This window comes from Oncorhynchus masou, chromosome 33, assembly GCF_036934945.1.
Source record: "Oncorhynchus masou masou isolate Uvic2021 chromosome 33, UVic_Omas_1.1, whole genome shotgun sequence".
Lineage (NCBI taxonomy): Eukaryota > Metazoa > Chordata > Actinopteri > Salmoniformes > Salmonidae > Oncorhynchus > Oncorhynchus masou.
In genome coordinates this window covers 20,652,424-20,671,573 of record NC_088244.1, presented here as the reverse complement: position 1 = coordinate 20,671,573, position 19,150 = coordinate 20,652,424, and the positions used below count along the sequence as shown (strand labels likewise).

The window sequence follows — 19,150 nt, the reverse complement described above, 5'->3', positions numbered from 1 at the left end:
TTAATCGGAATGGACGATTAATTAGGGGCGATTTCAAGTTCTCATAACAATTGGAAATCTGTATTTTTGGACACCAATTTGGCTGCTTTAAAAAAAATGTTTATCTAATCTTTATTTAAGTAGGCAAGTCAATGGCGGCCTAGGAAAGGTGGGGTAACTGCCTTGTTCAGGGGCAGAACGACAGATTTTTACTGGGGATTCAATCTCTGGGATTCAATCTTGCAACCTTACAGTCAACTCGTCCAACGCTCTAATCACCTGCCTCACGAGGAGCCTGCCTGCTACGCAGTAAGCCAAGGTAAGTTGCTAGCTAGCATTCACCTCTCTAGGGTATGTGGGACGCTAGCGTCCCACCTGGCCAACATCCAGTGAGATTGCAGAGCGCCAAATTCAAATACAGAAATACTCATTATAAGAATTCAGAAAAGATACAAATATTTTATGTAGGTTTAAAGATTAACTTCTTGTGAATCCAACCATGGTATCAGATTTAAAAAATGCTTTACTGCGAAAGCATACATTACAATTATTTGAGAACATAGCCCAGCAGACAAGTCATTACAAACAGTAACCGGCCAAGTAGAAGAGTCACACAAGTCAGAAATAGAGATAAAATTAATCACTTACCTTTGATCTTCATATGGTTGCACTCAGAAGACATTCATTTCTTCAATAAATGTTCCTTGTGTTCGATGAAGTCTCTCTTTATATCCGAAAACCTCAGTTTTGTTTGCGCATTTTCTTCAGTAATCCACAGGCTCAAACGTAGTCACAATAGGCAGACAAAAACATCCAAATTGTATCCGCAAAGTTCATAGAAACATGTCAAACGATGTTTATATTCAATCATCAGGTTGTTTTTAACCTAAATAATCAATCATATTTCAACCGGACAATAAAGTCGTCAATATAAAAGGTAAACAAGAAAGGCACTCTCTCGGTCGTGCGCATGAAAAAGCTCTGTGACACGGCAGGGTCCACATTCAGATTGCTCTTACTCCCTAATTTTTCAGAATGCAATCCTGAAACAGTTTCTAAATACTGTTGACATCTAGTGGAAGGCATAGGAACTGCAATTTGAGTCCAAAGTCAATGGATACTGTAATGGCATTGAATAGAAAACTACAACAACATCAAAAAATCCTACTTCCTGAATGGATTATTCTCTGGTTTTTGTCTTCCAAATCAGTTCTGTTATGCTCACAGACATTATTTTAACAGGTTTGGAAACTTTAGAGTGTTTTCTATCCAAATCTACTAATTATATGCATATCCTACAACCTAAAACATATTACCTGGGAATATTGAAGACTCATGTTAAAAGGAACCACCAGCTTTCATATGTTCTCATGTTCTGAGCAAGGAACTTAAACGTTAGCTTTCTTACATGGCACATATTGCACTTTTAATTTCCTCTCCAACATGTAGTTTTTGCATTATTTAAATCAAATTTAACATGTTTCATTATCTATTTGAAGCAAAATTGATTTTATTGATGTATTATATTAAGTTAAAATAAGTGTTTATTCAGTATTGTTGTAATTGTCATTATTACAAATAAATAAATAAAAATTGTACGATTAACCAGTATCGGCTTTTTTGGGTCCTCCAATAATCGATATCGGAAAAATCAAACTCGGGTGACCTCTAGTAGTGTCACACCCTGGCCATAGTTTACTTTGTATGTTTCTATGTTTTGGTTGGTCAGGGTGTGATCTGAGTGGGCATTCTATGTTGGATGTCTTGTTTGTCTATTTCTATGTCTGGCCTGATATGGTTCTCAATCAGAGGCAGGTGTTAGTCATTGTCTCTGATTGGGAACCATATTTAGGTAGCCTGGGTTTCACTGTGTGTTTGTGGGTGATTGTTCCTGTCTCTGTGTTTGTTGTCACCAGATAGGCTGTATAGGTTTTTCACGGTCCGTTTGTTGTTTTTGTATTGTTCGTTTTTTCTTCATATTAAACATGTCTCAAGAATACCACGCTGCATTTTGGTCCACTTCTCCTTTACCACACGAGAATCGTTACAAGTAGAGAATACCATTTGGAGCATTTGTGTTTTTTTAGAGATTGATTCAGTTTCACATTCCACTTGATTTAGCCCAGAGGCATTTGCTCAGATGGAGAACTTCAGTCCTGCAGTGTGCTCATTTAGCTCGCTCTACTGTTGGCTGCATGGCCATAAAGCTGTGGATGGTGTGGCTGGAGATGATACGGTGATTAAATTTACCACGCTTTAGCTGCAGCTCCACTGACTCATTTGATTTATTCCCTCACAGTGGAGAGAAAGGTTGATGAGCCAGGTCGTATTGCACTAGAGGTGATCTGAAATCTGAAGAGGTGTCCAGGTGCTACGTGCACTTTCATTTTCTCACTAACTCTCTCTTTCATTCTCCTTTTTCAACCTGAAGCGATTTTAATACAAACTCCGCCACCCCAACACAGACACACACACACAAGCACACATACACGCACACATCACCAATCCTTGGCAGTAGCATGCGTGACATTCAGCCGAACAATAATCATAAAAAAATAGTTTTGGTATTAAGAGCTCCAGTGGTTTCAATGGGAAGCCAATTACAGAGTTGAATTAGTTTTCAAATTAAAGACTCATTTAGGCCCCTAATCCTGTCAGGCACAGAGTAGACGCCTGTACAAAGGGTCCACATTAAGCCCCCTAAGAACACCCCGTAATGAAATTACCCAGGCAATGGGTGACACAGTGTGATTCTCCAGAGATAGAGAGAGATAGAGGAAGAGAGAGAGAGATGGGTGAAAGATTGATAGTCTCCCTAGTTGGAACCAAATGCAAAGCCGCTCTCTGTCTGTCCTTTATCCCTCACTCTGTTCCTCTGCTCTTTCTTCCTTCCCTTTCTCTCTGAGTCCTTTGGAATCCAATTTCTCTCTTCTCGGCCCCATTGACAAATGTTCCTTTGAAATGTAATGGAGTTTGAAATGGTGGCTCGGCTGGAATTATCTCTGGACGGAGCTTGTCACTGGGATGATATCACTATTTCTGATAATAACAATTGGATGGAAATTACTGGTGGAGAGGAGGCAGATGGAGAGAGAGAGGGAAAGAGACAGCTGGAGAGAGAGAGAGAGAGACAGAGAGGGGGGAGGAGAGAGAGAGGGGGGTGAGAGAGAGGGGGGGAGAGAGAGAGGGGGGAGGAGAGAGAGAGAGAGAGAGAGAGAGAGAGAGAGAAAGAGAGAAAGGGGGAGGGAGAGAGAGAGAGAGAGTGAGTGAGTGAGTGAGTGAGTGAGTGAGTGAGTGAGCGAGTGAGTGAGCGAAGGAGAGAGACAGAGACAGAGAGGGGGAGGGACGGAGAAATTAGAAAGGCACAGATACTGGGACAGAGAGAGAGAGAGGAGTGTAAACAGGGACAGTGAGAGAGAGGAGTATAAACAGGGACAGAGAGAGAGAGGAGTATAAACAGGGACAGAGAGAGAGGAGTATAAACAGGGACAGAGAGAGAGAGGAGTATCAACAGGGATAGAGAGAGAGAGGAGTGTATACAGGGACAGAGAGAGAGAGGAGTGGAAACAGGAACAGAGAGAGAGAGGAGTAAAAACAGGGACAGAGAGAGAGAGGAGTGTAAACAGGGACAGAGAGAGAGGAGTGGAAACAGGAACAGAGAGAGAGGAGTATAAACAGAGAGAGAGAGGAGTATAAACAGGGACCGAGAGAGAGGAGTATAAACAGGGACAGAGAGAGAGAGGAGTATCAACAGGGATAGAGAGAGAGAGGAGTGTATACAGGGACAGAGAGAGAGAGAGGAGTGGAAACAGGAACAGAGAGAGAGGAGTATAAACAGGGACAGAGAGAGAGGAGTAAAAACAGGGACAGAGAGAGAGGAGTGTAAACAGGGACACAGAGAGAGAGGAGTATAAACAGGGACAGAGAGAGAGAGGAGTGTAAACAGGGACAGAGAGAGAGGAGTGGAAACAGGAACAGAGAGAGAGGAGTATAAACAGAGAGAGAGAGAGGAGTATAAACAGGGACAGAGAGAGAGGAGTATAAACAGGGACAGAGAGAGAGAGGAGTATCAACAGGGATAGAGAGAGATGGGAGTGTATACAGGGACAGAGAGAGAGAGGAGTGGAAACAGGAACAGAGAGAGGAGTATAAACAGGGACAGAGAGAGAGGAGTATAAACAGGGACAGAGAGAGAGGAGTAAAAACAGGGACAGAGAGAGAGGAGTGTAAACAGGGACAGAGAGAGGGAGGAGTGTAAACAGGGACAGAGAGAGGGAGAGAGGAGTGTAAACAGGGACAGTGAGAGAGAGGAGTATAAACAGGGACAGAGAGAGAGAGAGGAGTATAAACAGGGACAGAGAGAGAGAGGAGTATAAACAGGGACAGAGAGAGAGGAGTGTAAACAGGGACAGATAGAGAGAGGGGTATAAACAGGGACAATGAGAGAGAGGAGTGTAAACAGGGACAGAGAGAGAGGAGTATAAACAAGGACAGAGAGGGAGAGGAGTGTAAACAGGAACAGAGAGAGGAGTATAAACAGGGACAGAGAGAGAGAGGAGTATAAACAGGGACAGAGAGAGAGAGTAGTATAAACAGGGACAAAGAGAGAGAGAGAGGATTGTAAACAGGGACAGAAAGAGAGAGAGGAGTATAAACAGGAACAGAGAGAGAGAGGAGTATAAACAGGGACAGAGAGAGAGGAGTTTGACAGGGACAGAGAGAGAGAGGAGTATAAACAGTGACAGAGAGAGAGAGTGAGGAGTATAAACAGGGACAAAGAGAGAGAGAGGAGTGTAAACAGGGACAGAGAGAGGAGTGTAAACAGGGACAGAGAGAGAGAGGAGTGTAAACAGGGACAGAGAGAGAGAGGAGTGTAAACAGGGACAGAGAGTGAGAGGAGTATAAACAGGGACAGAGAGAGAGAGGAGTATAAACAGGGACAAAGAGAGAGAGAGAGGAGTATAAACAGGGACAGAGAGAGAGAGTGAGGAGTATAAACAGGGACAAAGAGAGAGAGAGAGGAGTGTAAACAGGGACAGAGAGAGAGAGGAGTGGAAACAGGAACAGAGAGAGAGGAGTATAAACAGGGACAGAGAGAGAGGAGTAAAAACAGGGACAGAGAGAGAGGAGTGTAAACAGGGACACAGAGAGAGAGGAGTATAAACAGGGACAGAGAGAGAGAGGAGTGTAAACAGGGACAGAGAGAGAGGAGTGGAAACAGGAACAGAGAGAGAGGAGTATAAACAGAGAGAGAGAGAGGAGTATAAACAGGGACAGAGAGAGAGGAGTATAAACAGGGACAGAGAGAGAGAGGAGTATCAACAGGGATAGAGAGAGATGGGAGTGTATACAGGGACAGAGAGAGAGAGGAGTGGAAACAGGAACAGAGAGAGGAGTATAAACAGGGACAGAGAGAGAGGAGTAAAAACAGGGACAGAGAGAGAGGAGTGTAAACAGGGACAGAGAGAGGGAGGAGTGTAAACAGGGACAGAGAGAGGGAGAGAGGAGTGTAAACAGGGACAGTGAGAGAGAGGAGTATAAACAGGGACAGAGAGAGAGAGAGGAGTATAAACAGGGACAGAGAGAGAGAGGAGTATAAACAGGGACAGAGAGAGAGAGGAGTGTAAACAGGGACAGATAGAGAGAGGGGTATAAACAGGGACAATGAGAGAGAGGAGTGTAAACAGGGACAGAGAGAGAGGAGTATAAACAAGGACAGAGAGGGAGAGGAGTGTAAACAGGAACAGAGAGAGGAGTATAAACAGGGACAGAGAGAGAGAGGAGTATAAACAGGGACAGAGAGAGAGAGTAGTATAAACAGGGACAAAGAGAGAGAGAGAGGATTGTAAACAGGGACAGAAAGAGAGAGAGGACTATAAACAGGAACAGAGAGAGAGAGGGGTATAAACAGGGACAGAGAGAGAGGAGTTTGACAGGGACAGAGAGAGAGAGGAGTATAAACAGTGACAGAGAGAGAGAGTGAGGAGTATAAACAGGGACAAAGAGAGAGAGAGGAGTGTAAACAGGGACAGAGAGAGGAGTGTAAACAGGGACAGAGAGAGAGAGGAGTGTAAACAGGGACAGAGAGAGAGAGGAGTGTAAACAGGGACAGAGAGTGAGAGGAGTATAAACAGGGACAGAGAGAGAGAGGAGTATAAACAGGGACAAAGAGAGAGAGAGAGGAGTATAAACAGGGACAGAGAGAGAGAGTGAGGAGTATAAACAGGGACAAAGAGAGAGAGAGAGGAGTGTAAACAGGGACATAGAGAGAGAGGAGTGTAAACAGGGACAGAGAGAGAGGAGTGTAAACAGGGACAGAGAGTGAGAGGAGTATAAACAGGGACAGAGAGAGAGAGAGGAGTATAAACAGGGACAAAGAGAGAGAGAGAGGAGTGTAAACAGGGGCAGAAAGAGAGAGAGAAGTGTAAACAGGGACAGTGAGAGAGAGGAGTATAAACAGGGACTGATAGAGAGAGGAGTATAAACAGGGACAGAGAGAGAGAGGAGTGTATACAGGGACAGAGAGAGAGGAGTATCAACAGGGACAGAGAGAGAGAGGTGTGTATACAGGGACAGAGAGAGAGGAGTGTAAACAGGGACAGAGAGAGAGGAGTGTAAACCGGGACAGAGAGAGAGAGGAGTATATACAGGGACAGAGAGAGAGGAGTATCAACAGGGACAGAGTGAGAGAGGAGTGTATACAGGGACAGAGAGAGAGAGAGGAGTATAAACAGGGACAGAGAAAGAGAGGAGTGTAAACAGGGACGGAGAGAGAGGAGTGTATACAGGGACAGAGAGAGGAGTGTAAACAGGGACAGAGAGAGATGAGTATAAACAGGGACAGAGAGAAAGAGAGGAGTGTAAACAGGGACAGAGAGAGGAGTGTAAACAGGGACAGAGAGAGAGAGGAGTATAAACAGGGACAGAGAGAAAGAGAGGAGTGTAAACAGGGACAGAGCGAGAGAGAGGAGTGTAAACTGGAACAGAGAGAGGAGTATAAACAGGGACAGCGAGAGAGAGGAGTATAAACAGGGACAGAGAGAGAGAGGAGTATAAACAGGGACAGAGAGAGAGAGGAGTATAAACAGGGACAGAGAGAGAGAGGAGTATAAACATGGACAGAGAGAGAGGAGTATAAACAGGGACAGAGAGAGAGAGAGTAGTATAAACAGGGACAGAGAGAGAGGAGTTTAACAGGGACAGAGAGAGAGGAGTGTAAACAGGGACAGAGAGTGAGAGGAGTATAAACAGGGACAGAGAGAGAGAGGAGTATAAACAGGGACAAAGAGAGAGAGAGAGGAGTGTAAACAGGGGCAGAAAGAGAGAGAGAAGTGTAAACAGGGACAGTGAGAGAGAGGAGTATAAACAGGGACTGATAGAGAGAGGAGTATAAACAGGGACAGAGAGAGAGAGGAGTGTATACAGGGACAGAGAGAGAGGAGTATCAACAGGGACAGAGAGAGAGAGGAGTGTATACAGGGACAGAGAGAGAGGAGTGTAAACAGGGACAGAGAGAGGAGTGTAAACAGGGACGGAGAGAGAGAGGAGTGTATACAGGGACAGAGAGAGAGAGGAGTGTAAACAGGGACGGAGAGAGAGGAGTGTATACAGGGACAGAGAGAGGAGTGTAAACAGGGACAGAGAGAGAGATGAGTATAAACAGGGACAGAGAGAAAGAGAGGAGTGTAAACAGGGACAGAGAGAGGAGTGTAAACAGGGACAGAGAGAGAGAGGAGTATAAACAGGGACAGAGAGAAAGAGAGGAGTGTAAACAGGGACAGAGCGAGAGAGAGGAGTGTAAACTGGAACAGAGAGAGGAGTATAAACAGGGACAGCGAGAGAGAGGAGTATAAACAGGGACAGAGAGAGAGAGGAGTATAAACAGGGACAGAGAGAGAGAGGAGTATAAACAGGGACAGAGAGAGAGAGGAGTATAAACATGGACAGAGAGAGAGAGTATAAACAGGGACAGAGAGAGAGAGAGTAGTATAAACAGGGACAGAGAGAGAGGAGTTTAACAGGGACAGAGAGAGAGGAGTGTAAACAGGGACAGAGAGTGAGAGGAGTATAAACAGGGACAGAGAGAGAGAGGAGTATAAACAGGGACAAAGAGAGAGAGAGAGGGAGTGTAAACAGGGGCAGAAAGAGAGAGAGAAGTGTAAACAGGGACAGTGAGAGAGAGGAGTATAAACAGGGACTGATAGAGAGAGGAGTATAAACAGGGACAGAGAGAGAGAGGAGTGTATACAGGGACAGAGAGAGAGGAGTATCAACAGGGACAGAGAGAGAGAGGAGTGTATACAGGGACAGAGAGAGAGGAGTGTAAACAGGGACAGAGAGAGGAGTGTAAACAGGGACGGAGAGAGAGAGGAGTGTATACAGGGACAGAGAGAGAGGAGTATCAACAGGGACAGAGAGAGAGAGGAGTGTATACAGGGACAGAGAGAGGAGTGTAAACAGGGACAGAGAGAGAGGAGTGTAAACCGGGACAGAGAGAGAGAGGAGTATATACAGGGACAGAGAGAGAGGAGTATCAACAGGGACAGAGTGAGAGAGGAGTGTATACAGGGACAGAGAGAGAGTGAGGAGTATAAACAGGGACAGAGAAAGAGAGGAGTGTAAACAGGGACGGAGAGAGAGGAGTGTATACAGGGACAGAGAGAGGAGTGTAAACAGGGACAGAGAGAGAGAGGAGTATAAACAGGGACAGAGAGAAAGAGAGGAGTGTAAACAGGGACAGAGTGAGAGGAGTATAAACAGGGACAGAGAGAGAGAGAGAGGAGTGTAAACAGGGACAGAGAGAGAGAGAGGAGTGTAAACAGGAACAGAGAGAGAGAGAGAGGAGTGTAAACAGGGACAGAGAGAGAGAGAGGAGTATAAACAGGGACAGAGAGAAAGAGAGGAGTGTAAACAGGGACAGAGAGAGAGAGAGGAGTGTAAACAGGAACAGAGAGAGAGAGAGGGGAGTATAAACAGGGACAGAGAGAGAGAGGAGTATAAACAGGGACAGAGAGAGAGAGGAGTATAAACAGGGACAGAGAGAGAGAGGAGTATAAACAGGGACAGAGAGAGAGGACTATATACAGGGACAGAGAGAGAGCGGAGTGTAAACAGGGACAGAGAGAGAGAGAGGAGTGTAAACAGGGACAGAGAGAGAGAGGAGTATAAACAGGGACAGAGAGAGAGAGGAGAGTAAACAGGGACAGATAGAGAGAGGAGTATAAACAGGGACAGAGAGAGAGAGTAGTATAAACAGGGACAGAGAGAGAGAGGAGTGTAAACAGGGACAGAGAGAAAGAGGAGTGTAAACAGGGACAGAAAGAGAGAGAGGAGTGTAAACAGGAACAGTGAGAGAGAGGAGTATAAACAGGGACAGAGAGAGAGGAGTTTAACAGGGACAGAGAGAGAGAGGAGTATAAACAGGGACAGAGAGAAAGAGAGGAGTTTAACCAGGGACAGAGCGAGAGGAGTGTAAACAGGGACAGAGAGAGAGATGAGTGTAAACAGGGACAGAGAGAGATGGGAGTGTAAACAGGGACAGAGAGAGAGAGGAGTGTAAACAGGGACAGAGAGAGAGAGAGGAGTATAAACAGGGACAGGGGGAGAGAGGAGTGTAAACAGGGACAGATAGAGAGAGGAGTATAAACAGGGACAGAGAGAGAGAGAGGAGTGTAAACGGATAGAAAGAGAGAGAGTGGAGTGTAAACAGGGACAGAAAGAGAGAGAGGAGTGTAAACAGGAACAGAGAGAGAGGAGTATAAACAGGGACAGAGAGAGAGAGTGAGGAGTATAAACAGGGACAAAGAGAGAGAGAGAGGAGTGTAAACAGGGACAGAGAGAGGTGTGTAAACAGGGACAGAGAGAGGAGTGTAAACAGGGACAGAGAGAGAGAGGAGTGTAAACAGGGACAGAAAGAGGAGAGGAGTGTAAACAGGAACAGAGAGAGAGAGGAGTATAAACAGGGACAGAGAGAGAGAGGAGTATAAACAGGGAAAGAGAGAGAGAGGTGTATACACAGGGACAGAGAGAGAGAGGAGTATAAACAGGGACAGAGAGAGAGAGGAGTGTAAACAGGGACAGAGAGAGAGAGTGAGGAGTATAAACAGGGACAAAGAGAGAGAGAGGAGTGTAAACAGGGACAGATAGAGAGGAGTGTAAACAGGGACAGAGAGATAGAGGAGTGTAAACAGGGACAGAGAGAGAGAGGAGTGTAAACAGGGACAGAGAGTGAGAGGAGTATAAACAGGGACAGAGAGAGAGGAGTATAATCAGGGACAAAGAGAGAGAGAGGAGTGTAAACAGGGACAGAGAGAGAGAGTGAGGAGTATAAACAGGGACAGAGAGAGAGAGTGAGGAGTATAAACAGGGACAAAGAGAGAGAGAGGAGTGTAAACAGGGACAGATAGAGAGGAGTGTAAACATGGACAGAGAGATAGAGGAGTGTAAACAGGGACAGAGAGAGAGAGGAGTGTAAACAGGGACAGAGAGTGAGAGGAGTATAAACAGGGACAGAGAGAGAGGAGTATAATCAGGGACAAAGAGAGAGAGAGGAGTGTAAACAGGGACAGAGAGAGAGAGTGAGGAGTATAAACAGGGACAAAGAGAGAGAGAGGAGTGTAAACAGGGACAGAGAGAGAGAGGAGTGTAAACAGGGACAGAGAGATAGAGGAGTGTAAACAGGGACAAAGAGAGAGAGAGGAGTGTAAACAGGGCAGAAAGAGAGAGAGGAGTGAAACAGGGACAGAGAGATTAAGAGAGAGAATGAGAGATCAGTGTGTGCATGAATGTACAGTACCAGTCAAACGTTTGGACACACCTACTCATTCCAGGGTTTTTCTTCATTTTGATTATTTTTTATACTGTAGAATAATAGTGAAGACATCCGAACTATGAATGAACACATATGGAATCATTTAGTAACCCACATTTGTTTAAACAATTTATATTTGAGATTATTCGGAGTATCCACCCTTTGCCTTGATGACAGCTTTGCACACTCTTGGCATTCCCTCAACCAGCTTCACCTGGAATGCTTTTCTGTAACGGTTCTCGTCTGTCGAAGGAGAGGACCAAAATGCAGCGTGGTGGTTATTCATGTTCTTTAATAAAATGAACTAGACATGAAATAACTAACAATACAAAAACTACAAACGGAACGTGAAAACCTATACAGCCTATCTGGTGACAACAAACACAGAGACAGGAACAATCACCCACGAAATACTCAAAGAATATGGCTGCCTAAATATGGTTCCCAATCAGAGACAATGATAAACACCTGCCTCTGATTGAGAACCACTCCAGACAGCCATAGACTATGCTAGATACCCCCACTAAGCCACACACCCAACACCTAACAACACCCCAAGACAAAACACACCACAATAAACCCATGTCACACCCCGGCCTGACCAAATAAATAAAGACAAACACAATATACTACGACCAGGGCGTGACATTTTCCAACATTCTTGAAGGAGTTCCCACATATGCTGAGCACTTGTTGGCTGCTTTTCCTTCACTCTGTGGTTTAAAAATTAGTAGGAGGATCCAAACTTTTGACTGGTACTTTGTGCTTGTGTACCTGTATATATGTCTCATCTGACTGTTGCCTCCTTTTCCTCAGGTACGTTTGTGATGCACCTGGCAGCCTTCGATCATGATGACAACACCACAGCCAATGGGATGGTGCGCTACCGGATCCTTTCCCAGACGCCACACAGCCCCATCCCCAACATGTTCACCATCAACAGCGAGACCGGAGACATTGTCACCGTGGCAGCAGGCCTCGACCGCGAGGTTAGTGACCCTGGTAAAGCTGGTGGAATGTGTTCTCAGAGTCCAGAGATTTTGCTGTTAAGGTCAGAAGAACTCCTGGCCCTCCACATAATGAATGAGGATAATGTAATGTGATTGTCAAGATTGTCAAGGTTCATTACACATAGTGTGTGTTGTGTTGTGGTAACAGCAGTGCTGGAACTGCCTCTGGGAACAACCTGGTCTCAGAGCATTTCGTATTATTTTGTATGTAAATCCAAGACACTCGATTTTGTATGAAACAGTACATACAGTTGAAGTCGGAAGATTACATACACTTAAGTTGGAGTCATTAAAACTCGTTTTTCAACCACTCCACAAATTTCTTGTTAACAAACTATAGTTTTGGCGAGTCGTTTTGGACATCTACTTTGTGCATGACACAAGTCATTTTTCCAACAATTGTTTACAGACAGAATATTTCACTTATAATTTACTGTATCACAATTCCAGTGGGTCCGAAGTTAACATACACTAAGTTGACTGTGCCTTTAATAAACAGTTTGGAAAATTCCAGAAAATGATGGCTTTAGATGTTTCTGATAGGCTAATTGACATCATTTGAGTCAATTGGAGGTGTACCTGTGGATGTATTTCAAGGCCTACCTTCAAACTCAGTGCCTCTTTGCTTGACATCATGGGAAAATCAAAAGAAATCAGCCAAGACCTCAGAAAAAAAGTCTAGTTCATCCTTGGGAGCAATTTCCAAATGCCTGAAGGTACCACGTTCATCTGCACAAACAACAGTACGCAAGTATAAACGTCATGGGACCACTCAGCCCACAGTAAAACAAGTCCTATATCGACATAACCTGAAAGGCCGCTCAGCAAGGAAGAAGCCACTGCTCCAAAACCGCCATAACAAGCCAGACTACGGTTTGCAACTGCACATGGGGACGAAGATCGTACTTTTTGGAGAAATGTCCTCTGGTCTGATGAAACAAAAATATAACTGTTTGGCCATAATGACCATCGTTATGTGTTTGAAGAAAAAGGGGAGGCTTGCAAGCCGAAGAACACCATCCCAAATGTGAAGCACGGTGGTGGCAGCATCCTGTTGTGGGGGTTCTTTGCTGCAGGAGGGACTGGTGCACTTCACAAAATAAATGCTATCATGAGGAAGAAAAATTATGTGGATATATTGAAGCAACATCTCAAGACATCAGTCAGGAAGTTAAAGCTTGGACACAAATGGGTCTTCCAAATGCACAATGACCCCAAGCATACTTCCAAAGTTGTGGCAAAATGGCCTCAGGACAACAAAGTCAAGGTATTGGAGTGGCCATCACAAAGCCCTGACCTCAATCATCTAGAACATGTGTGGGCAGAACTGAAAAAGCCTGTGCGAGCAAGGAGGCCTACAAACCTGACTCAGTTACACCAGCTCTGTCAGGAGGAATGGGCCAAAATTCACCCAACTTATTGTGGGAAGCTTGTGGAAGGCTACCCTAAATGTTTGACCCAAGTTAAACAATTTAAAGGCAATTCTACCAAATACTGATTGATTGTATGTAAACTTCTGACCCACTGGGAATGTGATGAAATAATTAAAAGCTGAAATAAATAATTATCTCTACTATTATTCTGACATTTTAGATTCTTAAAATAAAGTGGTGATCCTAACTGACCTAAGACAGGGAATTGTTACTAGGATTTAATGTCAGGAATTGTGAAAAACAGAGTTTAAATGTATTTGGCTAAGGTGTATGGACACTTCTGACTTCAACTGTACATTTGTTTTGAGTTGCATCCTCTTTGGCCCTCAAAACAGCCGCAATTCATTGGGGGCACAGACTAGAAGGTTTCAAAAGCGTTCCACAGGGATGCTGGCCCATGTTGACTCCAATGTTTCCCACAGTTGTGTCAAGTTGGCTGGATGCCCTTTGGATGGTAGACCATTCTTGATACACACAGGAAATTGTTGAGTGTGAAAAACCCAAGCATCATTGCATTTCTTGACACACTCAAACCAGTGCGCCTGGCACTTTCTACCATACCCCATTCAAAGGCACTGAAATATTTTGTCTTGCCCATTGACACTATGAATGGCACACATACACAATCCATGTCTCAATTGTTTCAAGGCTTTAAAATCTCTTCATCTACACTGATTGAAGTGGATTTAAAGGTTGACATCAATAAGGCATCATAGCTTTCACCTGGAGTCTCCTGGTCAATCTATGTCAGTGTATATTTGCATTTTATTTTTCAACTCACGTAAGTTAGTCTTTGAGTCTTCAACTGTGTGTGGCTGTAGGTTGTCTGTCATGGGTGTCTGTCACTCCACGTCACGCTCTGCCCAGCATTTTCCAAGCCGTCCCCCTGAGGTCACCTTGTTTATGGAGCTGTCACGTTATGACAACATCCTAACATCTTTGTTTACGTGACACGGATGTGCCTGTGACAACACCATCGACGCCGTAAAGGGAATCTCTCTGCTGCATCACCCCAGCCACCTGTCACTGCCGACAGACCGATTAACAACACCGTCAACGCCGTAGAGGGAATCTCTCAGTTACTAGGCATCAGGATATAAGATAAACAGAGTAGCAGCAGCCTTTATGTGAATATGGTGTGCTTGTGTGTAGAGTCAGTATTAATGTATGTGCATATCATGTGTGAGTGAGAAGATGATGGAGAGAGTGTGTGTGTGAGTGAGCAGATGATGGAGAGAGTGTGTGTGTGAGTGAGCAGATGATGGAGAGTGTGTGTGTGTGAGTGAGCAGATGGTGGAGAGTGTGTGTGTGTGTGAGTGAGCAGATGATGGAGAGTGTGTGTGTGTGTGAGTGAGCAGATGATGGTGAGTGTGTGTATGTGTGTGTGAGTGAGCAGATGATGGAGAGTGTGTGTGTGAGTGAGCAGATGATGGAGAGTGTGTGTGTGTGAGTGAGCAGATGATGGAGAGTGTGTGTGTGTGTGTGTGTGAGTGAGCAGATGATGGAGAGTGTGTGTGTGTGTGTGAGTGAGCAGATGATGGAGAGAGTGTGTGTGTGTGTGAGTGTGTGTGTGAGTGAGCAGATGATGGAGAGTGTGTGTGTGTGAGTGAGCAGATGATGGAGAGTGTGTGTGTGTGAGTGAGCAGATGATGGAGAGTGTGTGTGTGTGTGAGTGAGCAGATGATGGAGAGTGTGTGTGTGTGTGAGTGAGCAGATGATGGAGAGTGTGTGTGTGTGTGTGAGTGAGCAGATGATGGAGAGTGTGTGTGTGTAAGTGAGCAGATGATGGAGAGTGTGTGTGTGTGAGTGAGCAGATGATGGAGAGTGTGTGTGTGTGAGTGAGCTGATGATGGAGAGAGTGTGTGTGTGTGAGTGAGCAGATGATGGAGAGAGAGTGTGTGTGTGAGTGAGCAGATGATGGAGAGAGAGTGTGTATGTGAGTGAGCAGATGATGGAGAGAGAGTGTGTATGTGAGTGAGCAGATGATGGAGAGTGTGTGTGTGTGTGAGTGAGCAGATGATGGAGAGTGTGTGTGTGAGTGAGCAGATGATGGAGAGTGTGTGTGTGTGTGTGTGTGAGTGAGCTGATGATGGAGAGAGTGTGTGTGTGTGTGAGAGAGCAGATGATGGAGAGAGAGTGTGTGTGTGAGTGAGCAGATGATGTAGAGAGAGTGTGTATGTGAGTGAGCAGATGATGGAGAGAGAGTGTGTATGTGAGTGAGCAGATGATGGAGAGAGAGTGTGTGTGTGAGTGAGCAGATGATGGAGAGTGTGTGTGTGTGTGTGAGTGAGCAGATGATGGAGAGTGTGTGTGTGAGTGAGCAGATGATGGAGAGGGCAAAAATAAAATAAATGGTCAATAAAGATACAAGGTCAACTCAGATAGTCTGTGTATTTATTTTGTTAGCTATTTATCAGTCTTATTGCTTGTGGATAGAAGCTGTTCAAGAGCTTGTTGGTGCCAGATGCAACGGTACCGCTTGCCGTGCTGAAGCAGAGAGAATAGTCTATGGCTTGGGTGCCTGGAATCTTTAACGAGTTTCCAGGCCTTAGTTCCACACTGCCTGATACAGATGGCATGGAGTTCTGCCCCAGTGATGTACTGGGCTCTCCGCATCACCCTCTGTAACACCATGTGATCGAGGGCAGTGCTATTGCCATACCTGGCAGCGATGCAACCAGTCAAGATGCTCTCAATGGTACAGCTTTAGAATTTGTTTTGTATTTGAGGGCCCATGACTGTGTGTGTTTTTTTGGACCGTTTTAATCCTTTCGTGATTTGGACGCCGAGGAACTACTTGAAGCTCTCGACCTGCTCCACTGCAACCGCATCAATGTGGATGGGGGCGCGCTCGCCACCACCCCCCCCCTCTCTCGTTTCCTGTAAGGGGGACAATGGTGTTGAACTATGAGCTGTAGTCATTGAACTAAATTCTCACGTGAGTATTACTCTTATCTAGGTGGGTGAGGGCAGTGTGGAGAACTATTGAGATTGTGTCATTGCATCAAACACAAACGATTGAGAATGTTTCTGTTTGTTAGTGTGTGTGTGCAGGGTTGGGTAGGTTACCTTCTAAATGTAATCCGTTATAGTTACTAGTTACCTGTCTAAAATTGTAATCAGTCTCGTAACTTTTGGATTCCCCAAACTCTGTAACTTAATCTGATTACTTTCCTCTTAAGAGGCATTAGAAGAAGACAAAATTAATATTACCAATTGAACAATATCTATTGCAGGACACACTTTATAGTTATAGTTTTACATAGCTGGCCATAAATGGACTTTGCATTTTACTCTATGGGTTGGTTATGTAGGCTTATTCTAACCCATTGCTTTCTACTACACAATAATAACATAGGCTACTGTATATCTCGACATTAAAATCCAAAGTCTGTCAGATTTCTAGTCATTGCAATTGATTGCATACCTTTTGATCTTCAAGAATATGACTTGGAAATATACAGTGTTTTCGGAAAGTATGACTTTTCCCACATTATGTTATATTACAGCCTTATTCTAAAATATATATATATTTTTTTAAAGGTTTTCCTCATCGATCTACCCACAATACCCCATAATAACAAAATTCCTGGAGGAGACTCTCTCCCCCTGGCCATGCAGACAGAGACACATAGAGAGAACAAAGGATTTCACATGGTGAACTCCTAAATCCCCAAAATGAGGATTTGATACAAAATGTCCACTTGTGAGAAGGTGGGAATGGTCCGTGGACACTTAAGGGACGGGTATGACGAGTGTGTTTCATTTGGTGACCTCAGAGAGGACAGGAAACACACATGACTATATCTCTGAATATGTACATTTCTCAATGATGGGGTTTGCATCTAATTCTTGTATAAAATAAATGAGTAAAGATGAAACTATTTGTGAAATTATATAATATGTTAAACCTTCAATGTGAAAGAATTGTATTCCCTTTAAAGTTTAACTAAGTCATTGGCCCGCCCCCGTGAGCACAGACATGATCTGGTGTGGAACAGCCCTTTTCTACTGTACAAATAAAACAACTTCCTGAGCAAATCATATTCAGACCACGTGTACCTCGATGGACACCGAGGGGGCACAGGTTGAGTTCAGACCACAAAAACCTCAGTATAAGGTGAAGTTGTAATGGTTGTTTAATTCCTAACCAAACCACGTGGAGCATAGGCTACGAGGTGGGAAATGGTTCAACTCTATCGATCCCAACAGAATAAACTCCTTCGATCCTGACTCTCTCGATTGACTATCGATCCCCACAGAATAAGAGCAAATCTTAGATACTAATTACTAGTCTGCAGCTAGAAATGATGTCAACCTGGTATGCGAAGACCGACAGCCGCCGAAACATCTATTCAATAAGAACATTTCTGAAAGGTACTCTGAAGTATTCATTCTAACCACAAAAGACTGAACTTTCCAACAGGAGGATTCCAACAGAGATCACGATGACACACTGGGCGTAAATATATATTGATTGCAATTATTCCCGAATTAGTGAGCGCTCATGTGCTAATCAACTGTGTAGTGACTCTTTTTGTCTTTTCCGCCCTTCTCAGTCCACACCCACTTAACTTTGTCCACCAAACCGTCATATCGGCAAAGCCCACTCGGGAACCTACCCTATAATTTCCTTGTAACCATATCTACTGTTTGTTTGTCTATGCATTTCTGTGATTATTTATTTAGTTAGTAAATAATTGATTAAGACAGTTGATGTATGGATGATTCATAGTAAAGGCTGGGTTTGTGCAGACAACCAACAGTTTACAATGTTTGGAATGAGACTAACGTGAGGTAAAGAATAATTCATGAATTAGAAGACTAATTGATCAGATATTAAAATATCTGAAGAGTTATATTAGGAAAATTATAACTTTGTAATCTGAAGAGTTTCCTTAGTGCCCCGACTTCCTAGTTAATTACATTTACATGATTAGTTTAATCACGTAATAATAATTACAGAGAATTGATTTGATAAAATAACAGTCTACACTTTAATTATGCCAAAGACACGACAATCACATTTACATAACTACTCAAACCCTTTACTCAGTACTTTGTTGGAGCATCTTCTTCAGCGATTACAGCACGAGTCTTCTTGGGTATGACGCTACAAGCTTGGGAAAACCTTTTTTTGGAGAGTTTCTCCCATTCTTTAGGAAGAGTCTTGGTGGTTCCAAACTTCTTCCATTTAAGATGGATGGAGGCCATTGTGTTCTTGTGGACCTTCAATGCTGCAGAAATGTTTTGGTACCCTTCCCCAGATATGTGCCTCAAAACAATCCTATCTTGGATCTCTACGGACAATTCCTTCGACCTCATGGCTTGGTTTTTGCTCTAACATGCACTGTCAACTGTGGGACCTTATATGGGCAGGTGTGTGTCATTCCAAATCATGTCCAATGAATTAAATATTCCCACAGGTGGACTCCAATCAAGTTGTAGAAACATCTCAAGGATGATCAATAGAAACAAGATGCACCTGAGCTCAATTTTGAGTCTCATAGCAAAGGGTCTAAATACATATGTAAGTAAGGTATTTATGTTTTTATTTTTAATACATTCGCAAACATTTCTAAACCCTGTTTTCACTTTGTCATTATGGGGTAATGTGTGTAGATTGCTGAGGATTTTAATTGATTTAATCCATTTTAGAATAAAGCTGTAACGTAACAAAATGTGGTAAAAGAGGGGCCTCCCGGGTGGTGCAAGGGCGCCGTACTGCGCCAGCAGAGACCCTGGGTTCGCGCCCAGGCCCTGCCATAACCGGCCACGACCGGGAGGTCTGCACACAACACACAATTGGCCTAGCATCATCTGGGTTAGGGAGGGCTTGGCCAGTAGGGAAATCGTTTTCTCATCGCACACCAGCAACTCCTGTGGCGGGCCAGGAGCAGTGCGCGCTAAACAAGGTT

At 44.2% G+C, this 19,150-nt stretch overlaps 1 protein-coding gene across 1 annotated transcript in view; it reads left to right on the top strand.

The window, feature by feature from the left end:
- Positions 1-19,150, top strand: part of LOC135527997 (cadherin-4-like) — a 577,992-nt gene that overhangs the window by 472,462 nt on the left and 86,380 nt on the right. Inside the window, exon 8 of the mRNA XM_064956738.1 lies at positions 11,606-11,778. Within this exon, the coding sequence (XP_064812810.1) occupies positions 11,606-11,778 (173 nt within the window). The remainder of the gene's footprint in view (positions 1-11,605; positions 11,779-19,150) is intronic.